The following is a 22,645-nucleotide window of genomic DNA, read 5'->3' as shown; positions in this document are numbered from 1 at the left end:
TGCATATCAAGAAACATAAAAGTGAACCCTATCAGGTCAATTTAAAGATTAGAGGGACAGAGTCTACGACGATAGATTAAACAAATTGGGCTTCCGAATAAAAAGATCAAAGCTTTTAAAGACTCTTAATTTTACAAAGTTTGAGGAGCAGAGTTGGAATGAGCATGGATATCAGTTCTTTTCTTGAAGCCTGAAGGAGGCTGTGGTAGGAGAAATCAAATAAAGTTGGTTTTACTTCGATGACATAAACGTAAAGGAATATTTTGGCCATAGAAGTGATAACAGCATTAGTAAAGGCTTCAGTAAATTTATAGATACTAAAATCATATAAAAGAATGAATTTGAAAGGAACTGTCATAGAAATTTAAGGCTGCCTGGATGACAATATCCCTAACTTTCACACTGCTGCATATGAGGAGTAACTACATATTTCAACTACTGATGGTAATCACATATATTTTCACATTTGCTCCTGCACACCAAAATTATTACTGATTATATATTTACTAGATAAGAGGAAACAAAATAGAAAATATTTAATAGAAGAACATTTGTTAGTTATTAAGTATATGAATAAGCTACTTAATTTTGCCTTTCAAAATAATTAGTTTTGATTTATCTTTGTAAGACTTTTTTGATAAACTGGTATACTTGAATATTTATTTGAGTTATACTTTTTCCTTTATTTTTTAATCACTGTAGAATGATTCCATTTGGCTGCTATGCTGTGCTGAATTAATTTTAGCACCTAACCAATATTATAAACAGAGAGAATGTACAAAATACTTACATTTCTAGAATCTACTGCTGCATACATTATATCCATCCATCCCTTAAATGTGGCCTATTAAAAAAAAATCCATGCTTTAGTTTGGCGCAAAAAGAATTGAGACCTGACTTTTAATAAATATTCTTAGGTATTTTTTAAAAAGGAATATTTTCAAAAGACTTTCAAAGCAAATTTTACATGGATTTTGACCAACACAATATTTTTAGTTAGTCTGTTCATTTCCGGAACACATAATGAACAAAATGCTCATTTGCTATATCCTTCTGCTTGGTAACCAAGTCACAAATACTTCTCAGTTCTTTAGAGTTAGTGAAATCATGCAATTTAAAGTGCTATCAAAATTTGGTAGAATACTTTAAGAAAGACTTACAAATACCAACACATTTGGCAATGTCTGTAGCGGCAAACAATTACAATGATCTAATCATCTGCTGATATCTATCTGCAAAGTGATCAAAGTGACTGAAAGTTTAAAATTTCTCTTGATTTGTAACACTAAGGATTATACGGGTATACAGAAGTGAGAAAAAGTGCATTTACAGTTGTGAATATATGAAACGTAGACTTTATTCTTGTATTATTTATTAATTATTATATTATTTATTTGTATTATAACTGTAAGCCTACTTTTGCCCACCCCTGTATATAAAGTTAGAGGTGCAACTATCCTTTTAAGAATTTTGGACATAACATCCAGAAATAATCCTATATTCCATCTTTCTCTAGAATTTTTTATGAGAGTGAATTACTATGGATAAGAAAAGTGAAAAAAAGTAGACACTTGGCATTTACAAGTTCAAGAAGGATCCTAAGTCTAATAACTTAGAGAAATTTGTTATTTGTCCCAGGATATGAATTTTGAGCCCCATAAGTCTGAGGGGATCGTTTGCTACCTAGTAAGTAAATCTAACAAAGTTTTCAGCATCTGTATAGCAACACACACACACACGTATTTTCATAACACTAATACTTGCTAAGTGGTAGATATCATGGGAAGAAAGGCACATAAGGGTGGGTGTGATGACAGTGAAGGGAATGTAATGACTGTTAGGTAGACAACAGAAGTTATTTGTATATCAAAGAGGGAAATGTTGAATGTGTCAATGGCTGAGGTCAATGATAGAACATGTCCATTACACACTAGGTACAGAAACAGAGGAAAGTGATTCAAGGAACCATTTCAGTGAATTACTAATCAACAGAGAGGTAATTCTGTATAAAGCCAAGTATATAGTTCAGAGTTTCTTTAGGAGCAGAATTTATTTAATGACTTTGTATAGGATCATTATCCTATATTTTCAGGTTTGTTTAGTATTCTAAGGAATTCCTTGAAATTTTTAAATTTTATTTTCTCAGCTTTATGAAGTGAGAAACTTTTGTGATATTTGCAAGTGTGGTTATTAGTTAAGGGTTAGGATAAATGCTCAAGGAAATATCATGTGTCTGCTATATTTAAAGAAATCATCCTCACCAGGTTTTTTTTAAATCCCTATTTTAATTGCATGAGCATTCAAAGTAAGTAAGCAGCATCCACAAGAGAAATAAGAATTCCCAGCAAGAAGGTGGGAAGATTCTGTAAAGAAATAATAGTACAGACACCTTTGAAAGAGGTGCAGGATGGTTTTGACCAGTGTAGGGTTTTTGCTTGCCTAGTCTTTTGGTTGAACAATTGAAATAATTATCTTGGTGAAAAGAAATAGATATCTGCCCTAAGAACTCTGTAGGACCACAGGGAAGAACTTATACGCTTAAAAAATTTTTAAGTGTGGGTTCAGCAGCCAAAATAGAGCAGTATGCTTACAATGCTTTTCTAACAGTCGGGATTCTGTCTTTATCCACTGCTTTGTTGTGATGCACTTGCAGCTAAAAGCATCATCATATGAAAATATTTAAAGGGCCACTATCTTTTGTGTTTTTATAAAGTGTAAACTACTTTTCTTTTGTATAAATCAGAGACCCAGGAGTGAAAACATTACTATTAAGATAAAATAGACTTAAGTAATTATATGGAAAGGTCATTTGAGGTGAAACAACAGCTGCTTATGTTTCTTTTCGGTATCCAGGCATTACCCAGTATCACTTCCACCTTACTGTGAGAATATGATCCTAAAACCTAAGTAATATTCCCCAATCTTCAATCCCAATGATGCAGCTCAGTGGCAGTTCATTCCCACCAATTGGAGTCAATCCAATCAGGTGTATTGAGTCTATGTGCTTTAGGGGGTGGGTTGGGGTGTGATACCTCAATGAAACAAGCTTTTCAATTCCAATAGAACAAAATAATAAACTTGTTGATGTATTAATCAATTTTTTCACTTGGGAAGAGAAAGCAATATGAGAAGAAAGAGAAAAAGACATTTGGAAAGAACTGAAATACCTTGCCACTATCAACTACGTCTGTATTGCTTAAATATACGAGTTTCCACCCATTTGGGCTTATAAACTGGTACTAACAAATCAAAATTAGAAAAAATAAATAGGTCATAAACTTTCTTCTTAGTAACTAAATAATGGGTATATGTCATTACTTTATTATTCCAAACAATAAACAAATTTCAGAGAAAAAAGAGTGTTCACTTACAACTTGAAGCAAAGAGAGATACCCAAATCCTACATTATCAAAGTTTACTTTCACATTTTTCCATCGGGCAGTTTCATTTCTTTCTATTAGTTTTTGGCAATCAGAATGATTATTCACTTCGTTGATTTCAAATATGTCACCAGTTGTGGTGTTAATACAGTGGTAGAATTTGCCAGCAAACAAGTTTACGCCCATGATGCTGAAAATTAGCCAGAATATAAGACAAACCAGAAGCACATTCATGATGGATGGAATTGCTCCTAAAAGGGCATTCACAACCACCTAATACAAAAATGGAAAAAAGAAAAGTCAGAATTCTTGTTGGTTAAAAAAGATAAGACATTCCCGTACTAATCTTTAATTTTTCACTATTGAGACTATACTGGGATATTTAAAAGTAAAGTAAAAAAATCTTACAATAAAATCTATTCTTTCTTAAGCAATACATTTAGGGAAACAAATATTGACAATATGACAAAGAAACAAAAAGTTTAAAAATAGAGAAGGGGAAGTACTCAAAAGTTAAAGGAAAAGCAAAATCAGAGGAATTTGCTGCCAGAGGAAGTCAGAATATGTATCATTTATTAGAAAAAAGAGACATAAGAAATCTTAATACAGACTAACTCATTAAAAAAAGGCAATATATTAAAGAACAAAACTAAAATCTTTGGGTGAGTGATTTGACCAATATACTTTAATAAATTAAAAATTAAGACGTATAAATATAAAAATATTAAATATCTGATATAATTTTGTCCTTAATTATTCATGCATTGCTATGACTAATAATTTTTGCATAAGAAGCAAGACAATTTAGCATTATGTATTTCATTAGATCATCACATCTTTATTTCAAGCTCCAGTCATGTCAGTTGTTTCATTTACTGAGTTTAATTCAATAAACTTATTTTAAATGAAACATAATAGAAATCAGTTTCTTCAGAAAATAAAGAAAGGAGGGATGCCATATGCAGTTCCCAAATCTGATGTGATTACATCAAGTTCTGGGCTAAATAATTATCTACTCTTTCCTATAGAAGCATGCCCACCCCCCGTTTTTATTTCTAGATCATAAATTCAAACTGAGTTTTCATATTTGGCAACATTGTAGGGATGACTGTTCTTGTTCCCTCCTCCACAGTTCCCATGGGAGCTGCATATGAGTAGCTAAGAGGGAAAATAAAATAGTTCCTAAAATGCTCACCAGTGGCAGATGACGCCTCAGTCTTGAATATTAATAGCTAAGTTAATTCTACCTATGAATCTCTATTATTCTTGTCAATCTGATCCAAAGTAAACAACAGGCATCAAAATACCTTCTATCTGCCATTTCATGTCAGAGTATTTTTAGAGCAAAGTTTTGTGACTGCCTGTCTGAAAAAACAAATACATAAGCGAGTTCCGTATGCGTCTGAGCCCTGCTTAAAGTCTGTAAAAAACTGTAGGCCTTCTGGGTTTACAAAACAGTGTAATGAGTGGGCCAAAGGAAATGATAAAACCACTAATGACAAAGGTGGAGAAATGCACATGAAAAATTAAGTTGGCTGAGTTATCCAGGCAGATCCCAATGATGTCATCTATGCAGTCTATCACACTGACACATGGCCCCTTGCCTTATCTCATTTGGCTCTCGGCATTAATACAATTGATTGAAGAAATATTTGTTTCATACTTCATTTCAGATGTGGGGATACACTTAGATTTCTCTTGGATTCAAAATTTGAAAGCTAAAGTCAAGTTATTACTTATTTGCCTCCTTTCCTAAATATTTTGCCAACCATCCAGATAAAAAAGCTATTTCTATTGTGTATACACAAGAGTACATGTTAAAATATATGTTCTTGCCTACAACAACCAATTTAGGGCATGACCAGAGGACTGGTTACCTATGCCTATCTCTAGGATATTTTTTTCACACCAATCTGTAGGCCTCACTCTTCTTTCTTCAAAACCTCCGTCATCCCTGTCACTTCTTTCCCATTTTCACCTCCACCATTGTAGTTCTGGCTCCCGACAGTTCACACTTGCACTATCGTTAGAGCCTTATAACTTTCTCCTTCCTTTGAGCCATGTAAGGTGAATAAATCTTCTTCAAATGTCACTTTAAAATTATTTCATGGCTCCCCACTCATTATATTTTCCTTACCTTGATATTCAAAACACTCCACAACCTACATTTCTAGTTTTAACTTCCCTAGCCACCTACTCTTCATGACAATCCAGCTAATAGAATTATCCTAGAATTGAGATGCCATTTCCTTTGAAATTTCTTGTCCCAAACCTTCCTTTCTGAAATACTCTTCTTCTCAGAAGCTTTATTGAAAGTGGTAATTTTTCCATGGAGCCTAACTTCACCCCCTCAGTTTAGCTTCCAAAATAAAGATGAATGTTTCTTCTTTTGATTTCAAGAATTAGAATACCAATGCTTGTCAGGGCAGCAGAGATAATTTAGTGTTGTGTTCTCAGTTGACAAGAATGAGGCTAAGATTGGTCAAGTTCAGAAAGTAGACCAGAAAGAAGTAGTGTCCACTGCTCTTTGCACTCAACTTCACTAATTCCCCTTAAGACTTACTTGCATTTATCTGGTACCCATATTGCTCTGTATTAGAGTTAATTGCATTCCAATAATCCTCAAAGATGATAGGCTTTTTCTTTTGTTAAATTTAAGATGCAAAAAATATATTTGTTAATTTTCCAAGGCCCTGAGTGCCTTGCTTAAATATAGAAATATAAGAGAGTGCTTTGAATAAAAAATACAAAAATGGTTCATTGAATGAATGAGTGAAGTTTAGCATTTATTGATCAAAGCATAATTGTTAAATGTTCATTGTGGATATGGAATGAGAATAGAGAGCTGGGCACAACAAAAAAATTGGGATTAGTTAATATGTCTGAGAGATTTACTTTGAAGAAGGGGACTTGCTTGGCATTAAAATTAACTCTATGGAATTCATGGTGCACATGCTCTGCCAAAGTGCCTTCCAGGCATGATTGCAATGTTGGCATACATTTGGCCCAGAGAAAGGTTTATTTTTATAAAGGTAAAAAAACTATATTTTGGAAAACATTCCACATAGTAGTAGGGAATTTACAAAAGTCCATTCACATTCAGAATTTTATTAAATTCGGCAATGAAGGATCAGGGAGGGAAAGGAGTGTCTTTTCCCAAGAGCCTCAAGCCAGTTCTTGGTTTAGCACAGAGGGAGGTGTATTAAACCTCTTCAGCCCCCAGGGAACTGCAGTAATTACCACCCACGTGGTAAAGGCACTAGGCAGAACTAGCCTGAATGAATTGAGAAGAACAGATTGAGGTTTCAGGCTGTGTAAAATGAGATATCTAGGAAAGGAATTATTTTAATGAATTAATATTTGAGGTTGCTTCTCACAAATGTTCTATAAAACATCATCAAATGGAATTTCTCTATTCTAGCACAATCCATTCTTATAAAAACTTTCGTTTCTGGTTCATTATCTGCATTTTTTATTAAGTCAATATGAAATGAGGAATTGACAATTAAATACGCAAACGAATATGAGGAATTTTGATACATGCAGAAATGTCCTCTTGTCTGAATGGTCTTTGAACTTCAAATCAATACTAATGGATTCTAATGTTTCTCTACTCGAAATACAAAATAACTATACGAATAAAAATCAAAAGTAGGCAAAGTAGAAGTCATACATTATTAAGTATGAATCTTAAGAGAATCTTTTAAAAATATAATGACTATATTTGTTGTGGAACTTAATTAAGGTAACTATTTTTGAAAGATATGATACGGCAATTACCCATATAAATATTCCAAACATTTTCTGCCTCAAAAATAAAAGCTCCCTTTCTTGTACATTATTCCTAAACTTAAAGAATACATAAAATGTAGGTTTATTTTCATTTATGTTTCCACTGTGATATCTTCTAAGATCCTAAGAAGTTAGCTGGATCTTAGAAGATACCATAGTGATTTATTGCATTAAGTGAGTTTTTGCATTAAATTCATTTAATTAATGAATTTAAATTAAATTTAATGAATCATTAATTTAATGAATTTAACTTAAATTCATTAATTAAAACATCATATCATCAATATACATGATAAGATGTTTTTGTTTTATTTCTAGGTGGGTGTTCTAGTCTGCATAATTCAAATAAGTCTTTGTATGTTAACTTACTTTCATTTAAAACATAAATCACATGTGCTTACCTCAACTCTTTCTTAATATATTTTTGCCTTGTTACATTTTGAAAATAACCCTATAAACTTACAGTTAAAAAAATGAGAATGGTCACACAGTCAATACCAGTATTATGAAGCCAGAAATATTGCGCCCTAGCATCTGCTCACATTTGTACACAAGGCAAGGAATCAACTGCTGGTACTCTGTATCTTGTTGGCAATTTTCAGGACCCAGACCAATGCAGAAAATGGTAAGGGTTTTATTCCTCAAAGAGCATCATCAACTTGACAAGTTAAAATATGCACCCAATCATTCTAAACCAAGGTCCCCCACCATCACCAGTCAATCTCCCCATCAACAGATAACTCAATATACACATAACTAAATCATATTCAACGAAACTTAATAAAGATACCAACAGTTGGGGCTGAAATCCACAGAGGGTAAATACTCAAAGCTACTTTTCTCAAAAGAAAATTCAAGACAGTTGAAAATCGGGGATTAGACTGCAAATACTGTATTTTTCCCTACTGTGGTGCAATAGTACCCTTCCCAATCCCTCCCTCATCCCACTACACAAAGTCACAGTGAAAGGATGAAAGGTAGCAAAAGGGGTAATACAGTACCCATAATAAAGGGCTGAGGGGAGGAACCAGCGCTCCACCCCATCCAAGTTGGAGCAAGATTATCCTATATAAAATAGAAATATATAGTTTGTTATTAGTTAGAAATCTGTATGACAGAACATTTGGTGTTACTTTTTGTATATGATGCTCTCTGTCTGTTTCCCTATCAATCAAGACTTGAGTTCTTTTGAAAAAGAAGGTCTTTATGATTTCCTAGATTAGGAAATTAAATACACAAATTTAAGTACAAATTTTATTTTACTCTAGATAGTCACGACATCAGTTCACTCAGTTCAGTTTTACAAGTTCAAAAATTTGGACTGGAAATTTGAAATACAATAAATGTTGAAAAGCTCTCAGCCAGAATGTGCATAAAACATGCAAAACATAAAGTGCAACGTGATGATAACTTGTTTATTACTATCTAACTTTCTATCAAGCATTGTACAGCATGCTTTACTTGGTAATGTTGCATAAAAGCACATGCTTTGAAAAATGTGACAAAACAACAAAAATAAAATGAATGGCTGATTTACGCTTTTGCACAGCTATTGTGATTTTATGCTGCTAGGGAAAAGAATAAACGAGAGTTTCTGCGTGTATTCAGATCTCACTTCCCAATTATAATCATCATTATTATCTCCATCCCCACCATCATCCATGATTACATTTTTTTACAAAGTTAAAAAGTTAGGAACACAAAAAATAGAATCCATAATCAGGCTATTTTGTCTCTACAATGCCAAATACACATTGAACTGATTGGCCGTGATAGGATTGTGTATATGCTGTCATTATGAGGCAAGGAACCAGATTCATAAAGCTGTTAATTCAAATGATTAGTTCACCTCCTATCAGCATTTATAAGGAGTTTATGCTTTTAAAACTTCGTGTTTCAAAAATTAATCTCTCCTTATAATGCAAAAAGCATCATTGATCAATAATTATAGGTAAGATATTTCTGTAAAAATTGCAGGTGGACCCACAGGACAAACACGGTTACGAAAATAACGTGATATACGGGAGTACCTGGCCATTTAATTCATGGTCAGTTTTGAAATGTTTATAACAGCTTCAGATGCTTAGCATTGCTCAGATTTCAGGAGACCGTTAAAACGTATTACAGCAGCCCCTTCTATCCGAGGGCGATACATTCCAAGGCCCGTAGTAGATGCCTGAAATTATGGATAGTACCAAACCCTATATATATAATGTTTTTTCCTACACATACGAACCTATGATAAAGATTAATTTGCAAATTAGGCACAATAAGAGATTAACAATAATGACTAACAATAAAATAGAACAATTATAACAATATACTATAATAAAAGTTACGTGAGTGTGGTCTCTTTCAAAATATCTTACTGTACTGTACTCTTTCCACATAAAGGAAACACTCACTGTAAGGCACTCTTTGGCATATCCAAATTGCCAGCATTACTGCTCTTGAGCTTTGGGGCCATTATTAAGCAAATAAGGGTGACTTGAAGGCAATAGCTGTGACACTGTGACAGTCAGCCTGATAATCAAGATGGTTACTAAGGGACTATCTCGCTCTTCAAAGGAATGAGTCAGGCCTTGGGTTGGACAGAGCCAGATGGTATGAGATTTCATCACCTTACTCAGAATGGCATACAGTTTAAAACTTATGAATTGTTTATTTATGGAATTTTCCATTTAATATTTTCAGACCGTGGTTGACCGTGGATAACTGAAACCATGGAGTGAAACTTTGAATAAGGGGGAACTAATATACTTTGATTCAGGTGACAAGTTTTCAAGTAGAAGGTATTAAAATAATATTTTTCTCCAGAACTATGAAACACTAGAAAGTGACATTTTAATCGGAAAATAAACTTAATTTTCACATACCCTGGAGAGAATTTACTTTAATATTTTAGTAAAAATATAAGGATCTCTGAGAAATAAAAGAGGACTATATTATGTTGTGTTAAATTATTTCTAATGAGGACTTCTTTATATGTGGTAGAGAAACTGAAGACAAGTCTTATGTTCTTAAAAGGTGACATTTAATATAAATTTTATTTTAGTAGAACACATAATAAAGCTATCAACAACCTGGAACAATGCAAATGGAAATCTGCAATTTATCTTAGTTTCTACAAATATAACTAAATCTTAGGCAACAAAAGAGCAATGTTTTTCTTAAATTAGACTTGATTCAGCATCTTTGTTTCGGTAAAAAAAATTTGATTTTTTAATAAATGACTACTTTTTATGTTATATATCTTATATATAAATGCTCCATGCTTTTAAAAAAGGTATGAGAAATTAACAACAGCAAAATTTTTAATCTGTTATGAATCATAGGGAATGATTTAGTATTTCCTTAGAAATAACATAAAATTTTGTGTAATTCTGATAACTGAGATTTAAGTTATGGTTAATTTACGAATCATCTATGTAATGAGTCAAAATTACATTTTGTGTTCATTATGCTATGAATGTTTTACTTCATTGTCACGAAAAATTGTGTGGATTTCTGTATAAAATCTTTAAGTTACTATTACTATTACTATTAAGAAGGTTAATACAGTTACAAATTGAGGCTATATTAAACATAACTTTTAAAAAAGTTTAAAATTTAGTCAATATTTAATATCTACCCTTGAATATATTAAAACAATGCAAACTTTGGCATTATACAGACAAAATTCTGAGATTTTAAAATTTTTTCCTTTACTCTTATTCTTAGGCACATGTGTAATTCAAATTATTTCTAATAAAACTCATAAAATACAGTTTAGATCCTCACAAATGAGAAGCGCACGACGTCAAATTTACTTTAGCTGATTATTATCACATCATTACACGTAGTACTTTTAATGGTGCATTTGCTTTTTTGTATACAGGTTTGTAAGGAAACTCCCAAGGTAGAGTAGGAAATAAAGTCATTTTAATAAGCACAGCAGATAAATGATGTTGTATCATTTCTAAGGAGGCCTAAATTCTCTTGCATATCATCTAGAAGTTAATATGCAACAGATAAAAAGATAAAATAGCAATTTTGCAAGGATTTGCCATTCTTTTGCATGCATCGGTTTTTTCCTTTTTAAAATTTAATTTAATTTGATTTTGGCTACAGGCAATGCTTCTGGTTCTTTCCGTTTCCTTACCCTCATGCCTTCAAATCGCGATAAAGCTCTCAGGGGTCTCAGAGCTCGTAGTGTCCTGAGGGACTTGATGGCCCCAAGTTCTGAGTAACCCAAGGCATTCGCTGTTAAGCTCACCAATGAGACCTGCGCCAACAAACAAACAAACAAAAACATGAACAAAGAAAACTGTCATTCAATTTTTAGTTACTGTCATACAACAAATATGATTATGTTTATAATTACTCAGAAGGCAAATGGTTGCATACTTTCAGTAAACCTTTTACAACTTTACGGAAATATTTTCAGTTTGATACAAAAAAGTAAAAGCTAGGTGAATAAAACCCTCAAATGTCATGTAATTCTTAATTGTTCTATTACTTTACTGGTAGACCAATAGTTTTTAAAAACTAAATAAAAATTAATTCAACAAAGAAAGAAATCCAAGTGTAAGAAATGTCATTGGCTATCCTTTATTTTATTAAAGTCGCTGCTCAATATAAAGCTTTGCCTACAACTAAATAAGACACAAAAGCTGCTATTGTATCAGAAAAAGCAGGAAACCTCTATCTTGTACTGGTATGTTCAACTAATTATAATTGATAGTCTCAGAAATCAATGTGTTAAATTACATTAATTTTGCATTTTTTTTCCCCAAAGGGGATTCTTTGTCTTGCTAATACCCTGTGCTTTCACTTGTTTAAAGTTTAGTCCTATGTAAGTGAATATAACTTAAAAAGTTATTTCATCTTGAAACTCATTTTTTCTATACTACTTGATACCTTCTGCGATAGTATATGGTCCAAAATGGCCAATCAATATTTATCAAATAAATCTATCAATGCATTTACTTCATTTGCATGAAATATGCAAAGACTAAGAAATAAAAATGTTAAGCGTCTAATTCTCTAAATCAAGACTTTACCAAAACTCCATATTCAAACAGTTACAATTCCTTTCATTTGAAAGTGGCTAGTACTGGACAGTTCCAAATACAATGGACACTGTTTTTGTAAAATTTTCTATTTTTAAGTGTATTAAGTAGCCTCATATTTATTATAATTTTTACATTACTTTAGATGTGCTATAATTCCTTTTGTCTTTTTTAGTGATTTACTAATCCTTATGAAATAATTAAAATTGAACATTTAAAAATAAAAGTATTATTGCAAAACTACAAAATGCTCTATAGAATTACTGACCTAAAATATATCACAAATGGTTATTAAAAACCAACTTGTAATAATTGTGAGGAGTTGAAATATAACTTCTAATATTTGAAACCTCAATATTAGAAACTATTTCTCTTTATGATATGATGAAGCAATTCTTTTTTTTGAGGTTTTTCCCTCAATTTACTTATTTCATAGTAACATTATTAAGCTTTTCAAATAGCTCTGGCTTTACTTTTGTTTAGAATTAAGAGATATAACATATGCAGGACTCTTAGCTCTAGAAATACTTTCCACAAGAAACCTACATAGATCTGCTGGATTATTGTCTTTTGCAGATAAAACTATTGCCTATGGAATTGTGATATTTTAGATACACTTTTCTAACTCTGAAATTATGTCAAATTGATAATATGAAACATGATGTTTAATTTTAATAAATTCGAGGGCAGTCATTTCTTTTAGGGCAAATGAAGTATTAGTCATTAGCTACACAAATCTGTGAAGGTCTGGTACAGTACTAGTCTACAGTCTAGGGAAACTCATCACTGCGTGAAACAGTTTTCCCCCACTCTCTGTACGCCTTGCTTCTTCTAATGAAGTTATAATCTCCATTATATACTCTTTAAACCTGTCCTTTAAAAACTTTGAGTAGATCAAAGAGAATTTAAAAAATTGGCAGAAGCTCCCACCATCATGACTGTTTGCTGAGTGCCTTTAACACTATATGCACTAGTATTATCATTTACAGAGTCAGGAGCCAAGTGACTTACTCACTGGCATACAGCTAATCAGTGGTGGGACCGAGATTCAGACCCAGCTGTCTCATTCACAATAAAAGGAATTTAAGCAACATACCCAATTTTACCACTTTCCGTACAAATTGCTGTTTTTTTACATTCAGCTTTTTCCTAGATAATTACCATAAATCCCATCCCTCCAATGCTAAGTTCTTACTAAATCAGCCTATTACAAAAACTACAGTATCATTCAATGAATTAGTTTAGGGATTATTAAGTAGCACGTCCCGTCAACCCAACATAGTGGCCAGGGATTCACTGTTTTAGAATTAGCGTATACAGAAGACCAAGTACCTTGAATGTAAGACACAGATAAGAAGTGTACCTACGTCAACAATTAAGAAGTCCAGCCAGCACCAGGCATTGGTGAAGTATGTCTGATAGCCATATGCCACCCATTTTAGAAGCATTTCCAAAATGAAAATGTAAGTGAACACCTTATCAGCATATTCCAACATTGTCTTAATTGTCTTTCGCTGATCAATATATATATCTTCAAATGCCTATAAAGAAAAGTTATACATTTTAGATTTCGAAAACTATTATATTCCATAAGCTATTTTTTCTGATCTTCTATATATATATAATAATATAATATTCAATTGGAATAGGACAGAGGAACCGGAGCTATTGTGGCTTTTTTCCTTTTAAAGATCTTTTATGAATCAAGGGAAAATTTATACTCTCCATTTATATTATACCTGGAAGAAAAAAGTAAAAGCATAATTCTAATGAATTAATTTGACTTATTAGGAAATTGTTCTTGATGTCATATCCTGATGGTGCTACCCCAACTTGAAATTATTTATTCCTTTTGTTTAATTTCTTTTGCTTCCCCTTGTTGGCTTTTTACGATAGAAAGGAGGGTGAGGAAATAAAAAGTAAAGCTTAGATTTTCCATAAAGCAGAAATTGTAACCGATAATCACATTGTCCAATTACACTGCATAGTTGGGCTCCTTTGTTTCTTCCTCCCCCCTTCATTTTGTTGATGGTTTATATTTCTCAGCAGAGACAGGGTCTGGTACATTACTAGTCTACATTACTCCTCATTTAGATAAAATTACTTCTTTTTTTTTTTTTTTTTTAAATATATCTTTATTGATTTCAGAGAGACGAAAGGAGAAGGAGAGAGGTAGAGAAACATCAATGATGAGGGAGTCATTGATCGAGCCCACAACCCGGGCATGTGCCCTGACCGGGAATCGAACCCTGATCTCCTGGATCCCAGGTTGACTCTCAACCACTGAACCATGCCCGGCTGGGCAAAATTACTTCTCATTGAGACCACAATATGTATTCTTCTAATAGGAACCTCTTTCGATATTTCACATCTAAGTCTCACATTCATTTCAGTGGTAAAAGATTACTTCTCTCCTGAAGTAGCATGTAGAGAAATTTATTTCATCAGAGAAATATGCAGGAAAATATAGTCCTAAAATCTAATTATAAACTTAAGTTAAAGAAATGTAAGTAATTTGGTTTCAATCAGGTAAGATCCAGCTATCTGTCGGTCTGCCTGTCTGTCTAGCTGTCATCTACATCTATCTGTCATCTGTCTAAGAGCTTGAAGCATTCCATTTGTGTCGGTGTTTTTCTGAAATGCTATCTATATGTTGTAGTTTATATATTTGTTAACTATTTTTATATAAATGTAAATTGATTCTGATGTAAAGAAAACCTTCCTATAAAGAGAAACCAGTCCTTAAATGGATCACTTGGGCACACTGCCCACTAGTTGTTACAATATTCATGGTTCCCGAGTAGCAGAAGAACAGCAACAATTCAGAAGGGGCGGCCAAGTGGCTCCTAAGGACTTACTGACCCTCCTTAAACAGGTAATAACAGTACCGTTTAGCAACACGGTTCATTAGGCTTTAGAGGCTATAGACTCCCAGTCGCAGGGTTATCGCAGGGCTGCAGCGGCCACGCTTACTTTCTTGTTGAAATCTAAGTAATTGAATAGCCATATTCTTCGGTTACAATAAATAAACTGGAGGCAGACATTGTCTTGGTTACTGAGTAAGCAAAACTTAATAAATAGCTTATGAGAAATGTGTGTATAAGTGATTCAGAAGTGAATATTTATACATCAAGTTCGCGGTCTGGGAGACGGAAGGGGGAACTGAAGGTGCCTTGGAAGTGGCCAGAAGGGCAGGCTGGCGACAGAGAGACGCACGTGCGCATATGGAAGAAGCGGGCAGAGGACAGTCTGGGATTAACCAAAGGGGGGGGGGGGCCGCTGATGCTGTGGAGTCGGCAATGGACCTACCATGAGGGTTTGGGGACAAAGTGCATTTACTAAAGCAGAGCTAATGAGCCACTGGAATTCGACGGTTCTGGAGCTTAGTCTTTTGCCCCTTTGCTCCGCGTTCACTCACCAGCGCCCCGCTGCTGAGGAGGATCATGAAAACTATGAAGGTTTCAAACCAGTTGTGCTCCACTATTCGGAAGCACGTTCTTCTCAGGTTCCACCACTGTTTTCCTCTCCCTTCCTCCACGCTGACTTGACAGCACTTGAATCTTTGGACACAGCCTGCAAGAATAATGTTTAAACAGATAAAATGACAACCTCTGGCGCAGCCCTGATCCCTCTTTTCTTGCCCGTTGCCATCCTACCTTGCTAGGATAGCTGTCTAAGCCTGGAGTAGCGAGAGCACGTTTACTAGCTGTGTGAAGTTATAAAGGGGAGGGGAGGGGAGGGGAGGGGAGGGGAGGGGAGGGGAGGGGAGGGGAGGGGAGGGGAGGGGAGGGGAGGGGAGGGGAGGGGAGGGGAGGGGAGGGGAGGGAAGGGAAGGGAAGGGAAGGGAAGGGAAGGGAAGGGAAGGGAAGGGAAGGGAAGGGAAGGGAAGGGAAGGGAAGGGAAGGGAAGGGAAGGGAAGGGAAAAGAGAGAAAGACAGGGAAGGTATGTGCAAGGAAAGAGAGACGAGCTCTCATAAAAGAGCGTATAACTAGTTACCAGGAGAACTAAGTGGGTACATTCATTGTAGCCGTTGATCTCTTTTCCACCACAGTCAGATGAAGGTAGTTTGAGAAGGGCTTTGAGGGATGTGTATAATTTATATAGGAAATAGTGGGAGACAATATATATCAGGCCCTTGAAGAAGAGATCACTAAATAAAAAATAGTCAAATATATTCATCCCTTCAAAACTCAAACTCCCCAGAAAATCTGACCATGGGAATTATGACTCATGGGGAAAACAAAGCTTTTAGACCTATTGTCCGTATTGTACCAGTCTCAGCTAGATATTATTCGGCTATCGGGTATTGGGCAGTGCGTATTTCCTGTGTCATCCAACAAGCATTGGGAAATGATGATTTCATTAAACCATACAGCTTAGCATTTGCAACTCGGTTAATTTCAATAGCCAGATAGTTACTTTTAAGACAAACTCTATGTATGAGAATTTTGACTAGTGTTTAAGATGCCAACTTGTGAAATCACCATTTTATTTTTAAAACGATAAATTAGTCGCTGATTTTGATTATATTTTTTCTTCATGTTCATGATCCCTTCCACATAATGGACAGAGATAACTGAAACATAACAATAGATTTAAAATCTGTTAGTATATTAGAGTTAATTGAAATAGACCCACTACTACAAAGTTCTATTCTATTATGAGTGGTCTATTTTGGGTGATCAAGAGTTTAACAAACAACTTCACTCTGTAAATGGAAGCTTATCATGAGGGGCATTTTCTTTACCTTCAGTGAAACAGGCTTCAGGTTCCATGGTTTCCTCAGGTTCCACCACGGGCTGTTCCTCTGCAGGTGCACCGATGTCTACAGTGCTGCCTTCAGATGAGCTGCTGCTTTCATTAAGTTTCTGTGCACGAGGTGGGCATAAAAAGCAAATCGCTTTAATTTGGGTAACTAATAAGTAGCCTAGCAAGAAAGAATTAGTACTATACATTGATTTTGAATTATCTTTGAAATGAAGAGATTTTAAGTTTAGAGCCAAAGTGGGGTTAAGAGGAAATAAGAAAATTGTCTATATTAACTTCTTTACCATAATTCACAAGTAAATATGAAATCGGATTGCTATGTCATGAAGTTGCAAATGGCCATCAGAAATATGTACTAAGCAAAACACTGTTTTATGACTTAGAGAAGCCCTAGTATTTGTTTAGGAGCAAATCTTTTAATTTTCAAGTGGTTAGAATTTTTCACTCTTAATTTCTAGTTTAGCTGCATTGTGATTAGATAATATCCACATGATGTCTTCTCTTTTTAATTTATGGAGATAGATAGTAAGCCTATATAGTATCTGCTGTTCTGAATTTATTGAGGTTTACTTTGAGATCCAGTGTATTCTTAATTTATATGAATATATCATGGGCACTTGATAATAAGAGCTATCTGTAAATATAATTTTTGAGATAATATACATTTATAGCATATTTACCTTTATTATTTATATTACTCAAATTACCAGTGTCTTTATTGAATTTTTCCTTTTTTTAAATCACAGGCTAAAAGAATGTTATTAAAGGCCTCATCACCAGTACACAGCCTTTTTATCAGTATATTCTTATGGTTCTCATTGTTGGAATCAAAGATGATGTGGCTCTGAGTAGTTTATTTGGTTGGAGTAATAACACTATTACTCAAAAAAGGAAGGGAAAAATTTTTAGATGTGTGGAAAGAGTCTTTTTCTATATTAGTATATTAGATATAAATTCAGATAAAATACTAAAGAAATTGGATAACAGCTAAACTAAAACATTCTCAAACAAGTATTTCATTGATTTAAAAACCAATAAAGTCAATTAATTTTTCCTTTTTTGTTCTTAAATTTAATTTTATTTTGAAATTCAGCTAATAAAGGCACTGGTTCTCATAGTTTTTGAGATTCATAAACTATTTTAAAAATCTATTTTAATGTTTACTAAACCATTATTCAACCTTTAATTTACTAACTTCCAGATGACAATTTTTAAAAAAAATCCTCATCTTAGGATATTTTTTCCATTGCTTTTCAGAGACAGTGGAAGGGAGAGAGAGAGAAACATCGATGTGAGAGAGACACATCAATTGGTTGCCTTTCGCATGTGTCCGGACAGGGGCCGGGGATCCAGATCGAGCCTGCAACTGGGGTACATGCCCTTGACTGGAATTGAACCCGAGACCTTTTAGTTCCTGGGCCCACGCTCTAACCACTGAACCAAATTGGCTAGAGCTAACTTCCAAAATGAGCTAGTTTATTTGAAAATATGTTTTCACACATGACTCTCAAGAGCTAAACTCTACACTGACTTGTATTCTCCATGTGCTTCTGGCAGGCCGACTCAACAAGTGAGCCCAGGGAAGGCAGGGCCACATCATCACTGAGGCGCCCAGTCTGCCTCTCACAGTAACCCTGATGGCAAGGACATTTTCCTCCTCAGTGGCTTTATGCAACATTGTTTTCTTTTTGAAAATGTTCGCTATCAAATGATTTTGACCCTGAGCATGAAAACAAAGCGAAGCAAATAAAATACTCCATGACTTTTTTTTAAGAGTAAATTATTAAATGGTACTTTCTTGATCTTAGGATGTTTTTGCTTTTATTTTAGACTTGGTTTGTTATAGGGAGCTTATTTATAGGATTTAATAGGTGTTCAATTTATAGTGAGTATTAAAATAAATTTAAAAATAAATCTGAAATTTAAGGGTCAAAAGGGTACAGAATATGTATATGTGTGTATATATATTATTTTGAAAAAAATACTTATTTTTAAAGCTAGGTAGGTACTATTTTAAAGGTGACCCTCTTACTATTGTTATATATTTAAGATATATATCTCTATATATCTATATATATATATCTTAAATCATACATAAATGAGATGCTCTACAACCTCAAAAATATTAATATTTCATTGTGTACATTGTGCATTAGTAAATATTTCTAATGTATACTAAGCGTATTAAAAATTAAAAAGACCTCTATTAAAGACTCTCAACCAAGCCTCCATATAATATCAAAGGAAAAGGCACTGTACTGAGATTTAGCATTTTCACAGAGCAGCTGGAAAAGTTAAATATTAACTGATTAATTCCCATGTCATCCCTGAAACCCAGATGATTTCTTCATCAAGTTGTATGTTAGAAGGACAATCTACAGTAGATTATTCATATTTACTAAATATTGAATTGTCCTTATTAGTTGTGAAATCTAGTGTTAGTCAAACACTTGCCCAGAGTAGAGGTGAAGGTATGAAACTCTAATACACTCAATATATGCATAACCCATGGATAGAGACAATAAAAAGCCTGGGCTGGGGGAGGGGTGTAGGGTAGAAGGGGCCAATAGGGAAAAAAGGAGACATCTGTAATACTTTCAACAATAAAGATACATTAAAAAAAATAAAAAGTTAAAAAAATAAAATCAATAAAAACATTTTAAAAAAACCAAAAAGACTGTAATAAACTCTAAATTCTGCTTTAACATATATTTTAGTATCAATGATTAGATGTAAAGTAACAAAAGAAAAATGACATCTCATCATATATTGGACGAACAGAAAATTATTGTAATGTGAATAAGTTGGACACACAGAAAACTCTGCAAGATTCATCTATAATTCCCAGACTAGAAATAAAATTGTAAACCAAATGAGTAATTTCCGTTGTTAAAATCATTTTGCTGAATTGAGCAAAGAGTCACCAGTGTCCTTTTGACATTAATTTTCTTACGTTAAATAAGTTATATTTAACAAATATTTAATGTTTCTACTGGCTAAGGAAACTGTATGATGAGATGGTTGAGTTCTCTATTGAGTCAGACAAGCTTGGGTTTGAATCACAGTAACTGGTTTTATGGACTTCAGCCAATTAACTTAATTCCTTAAGCTTTAGTTTCAAATTTGTAAAATGTCTCTTACTCTCTTACTTCATATAGTTGCTATAGGGATCAAAGGCGGTAACACATGGGCAATGCTTGGCATGTGCTTACCGAATAAATGGTAACAATTTTCATAACAGTTTGAAATATATGTATCACCTCACACCTGTCAGAATGGCTACTATCAATAAATCAACAAACAACAAATGGTGGCGAGGGTGTGGAGAAAAGGGAACCCTAGTGTACTATTGGTGGGAATGCAAACTGGTGCAGCCACTGAGGAAAAGTTTCCTCAAAAAATTAAAAATGGAACTGCCTTTGGACCCAGTGATCCCACCTCTGGTAATATATCCTAAGAATTGCAAAACACCAATCAGAAAATATATGCACCCCTATGTTCAAAGCAGCATTATTTACAAAATAGCCAAGATCTGGAAACAGCCCAAGTGCCCATCAGCAGGTAAGTGGATAGAAAAGCTGTGGTACATTTATACAAGGGAATACTATGAGGCTGTAAAAAAGAAGGATCTCTTACCCTTGGTGACAGGATGGACGGAATTGGAGAGTATTATGCTCAGTGAAATAAGCCAGTCAGAGAAAGACAAGTACCAAATGATGTCACTAATACTTGGAATCTAATGAACAAAATAAACTGACCAAAAAAATGGAACCAGAATAATGGATCCATGGAACAGACTGGTGGGTGCCAAAGGGGATGGGGTGATGGTGACAGGAAAAGAAGGTGAAGGGATTAGCTAAAGAACATATATTCATACCCCATGGACATGGACAATAGTGTGGTAAGGCCAAGGGAGGGGGAAACAAGGGTGGGTGAAGGTGGGCAAAGGTGAATGGGGAGGGGTACACCTGCGATAATGTCAACATTAAAAATTTTTAATTAAAAGAAGAAAATTAGATGATATAAACTAAAGGACACTTTTCTGTTTTTGAGACTTCCCCACAATAAATGGGAAGTGAAGGCGCTCAGTTCTAGACTTCCTTTGAATTATCTTTCAATAGAGTTTTAGCTTAATATTTCTAATTAAGTTGCTATGGACTGAATTGTGTTCCTCCAAAATTTATTTGTTGAAGCCCTAACTCCCAATGTGACTGTATTTGGAGATGGGGCCTGTGAGGTCGTGATAAAGGTTAAATGAGATCCTAAGGGTGGGGCCTTAATCCAATAGGGCTGTTGCTCTTACAAGAAGAGGAAGACAGCAGAGCTCTTTCTCTCTCCACACACACACACATCAAGGAAAGGCCAGGTGAGCACGCAGTGAGAAGACAGCCATGCACAACCCAGGAGGGTGCTCTCACCAGACACTGACCCTGCTATCACCTTGATTTTGGACTTTACAGTCCCCAGGAATGTAAGAAAATATATTTTGGTTGCTTAAGCCATGCAGTGTACAATATATTATGTAGCAGCCTGGAAGATTAATACATAGGTCAATATAATTTTAATTGGAGGATCTACATAGAATATTTCTTGTTAAGTTCTCTGCCATGTAAGTGAGCCAATGTGATGCAATGGAAGATACACAGAACCTATAAACAAAGGCTATACATTCAATTCTCAGCTATATCCCTCATTAGTTATATGACCTGAAGCACCTTAAGCTAATTTTCCTGTCTGAAAAGTTAGAACGATAACACATTCCTTTCAAGGTTATTATAAGTATTAAGTCAGATGATGTTTATTCATTTCTGGGATCATTCATTGACTCACCATCTAACATATATCCATCAATAAAGATGAGAAAACTCTCACAAAAATTTATCAATCATCTCCCTGGGTTTAAATCTTTGATCTCTCAGCTGAATAAAACTTTATATAATGGCAAAAAATTCTAGATGGAAAACATATAATCATAAATATAGGCAATATAATAGATGTATATACATACAAATTCATACCTACCCTCAATTACAAAATCTTACCTCTTTGCTTTCTTCCAGATCCGATTCACTACTGAAGTCTTCTGTGTTTAAATTTTCAAAGTCAGACTCTCCTACAGCAATTGGTACAGTCACAGTAAGACTGGGATTGTTTATGAATGACATGTAATCACTTTCATCAATAATGTATTTTTCAACACTGCTGCCAGTTGCTATTCCACTTGTGGTTCCATTTATATCTTTAAGATAGTCAAGATCTTTCCCAATTTCTGTTGTATGATTGGACATACAACTGTCTTTCTTATTGTGTAGATCATCAAGTGGTTTAATCTCATCTAAAATCTTCTGTTTTCTAACGAAGGATTGTTGAATAAATTCATATATTTTTCTCTTCACATAAGCGATTCCTTTATGCATCCTATCCACAGCTATTTGGAGATTGTTCATTTCATTATCATCATCAGTGGCTGCAAGGTTGTCTGCACTAAATGAGCTCAGAAGCAAGGCCAGAAAGAGGTTCAGGACCTTAAAAATAATACAGACATGATTATAATTTCACCCCAATATAAAGAAGAACAGATTGAGGTCACTCGTTCCTCTAAGTATAAAAGAAACTATACGTTCTAACAACTAGACCAAAAAGGAACACCACAG

At 34.2% G+C, this 22,645-nt stretch overlaps 1 protein-coding gene across 4 annotated transcripts in view; it reads right to left on the bottom strand.

The window, feature by feature from the left end:
* SCN1A (sodium voltage-gated channel alpha subunit 1) overlaps nt 1-22,645 on the bottom strand; it is a 102,187-nt gene that overhangs the window by 10,412 nt on the left and 69,130 nt on the right. For all 4 annotated transcript variants that reach the window (XM_016199328.2, XM_087819805.1, XM_087819806.1 and 1 more), the window contains 7 exons: nt 22,034-22,516; nt 16,972-17,092; nt 15,642-15,796; nt 13,591-13,764; nt 11,314-11,436; nt 3,372-3,653; nt 791-844 (listed from right to left, as the gene is read on the bottom strand). In XM_016199328.2, coding sequence (XP_016054814.1) covers nt 791-844; nt 3,372-3,653; nt 11,314-11,436; nt 13,591-13,764; nt 15,642-15,796; nt 16,972-17,092; nt 22,034-22,516 — 1,392 coding nt within the window. The remainder of the gene's footprint in view (nt 1-790; nt 845-3,371; nt 3,654-11,313; nt 11,437-13,590; nt 13,765-15,641; nt 15,797-16,971; nt 17,093-22,033; nt 22,517-22,645) is intronic.

The sequence above is a fragment of the Miniopterus natalensis genome, chromosome 8 (genome assembly GCF_054644295.1).
Source record: "Miniopterus natalensis isolate mMinNat1 chromosome 8, mMinNat1.hap1, whole genome shotgun sequence".
NCBI classification, from domain to species: Eukaryota; Metazoa; Chordata; class Mammalia; order Chiroptera; family Miniopteridae; genus Miniopterus; species Miniopterus natalensis.
This window is presented reverse-complemented; position numbering and strand designations above follow the sequence as displayed.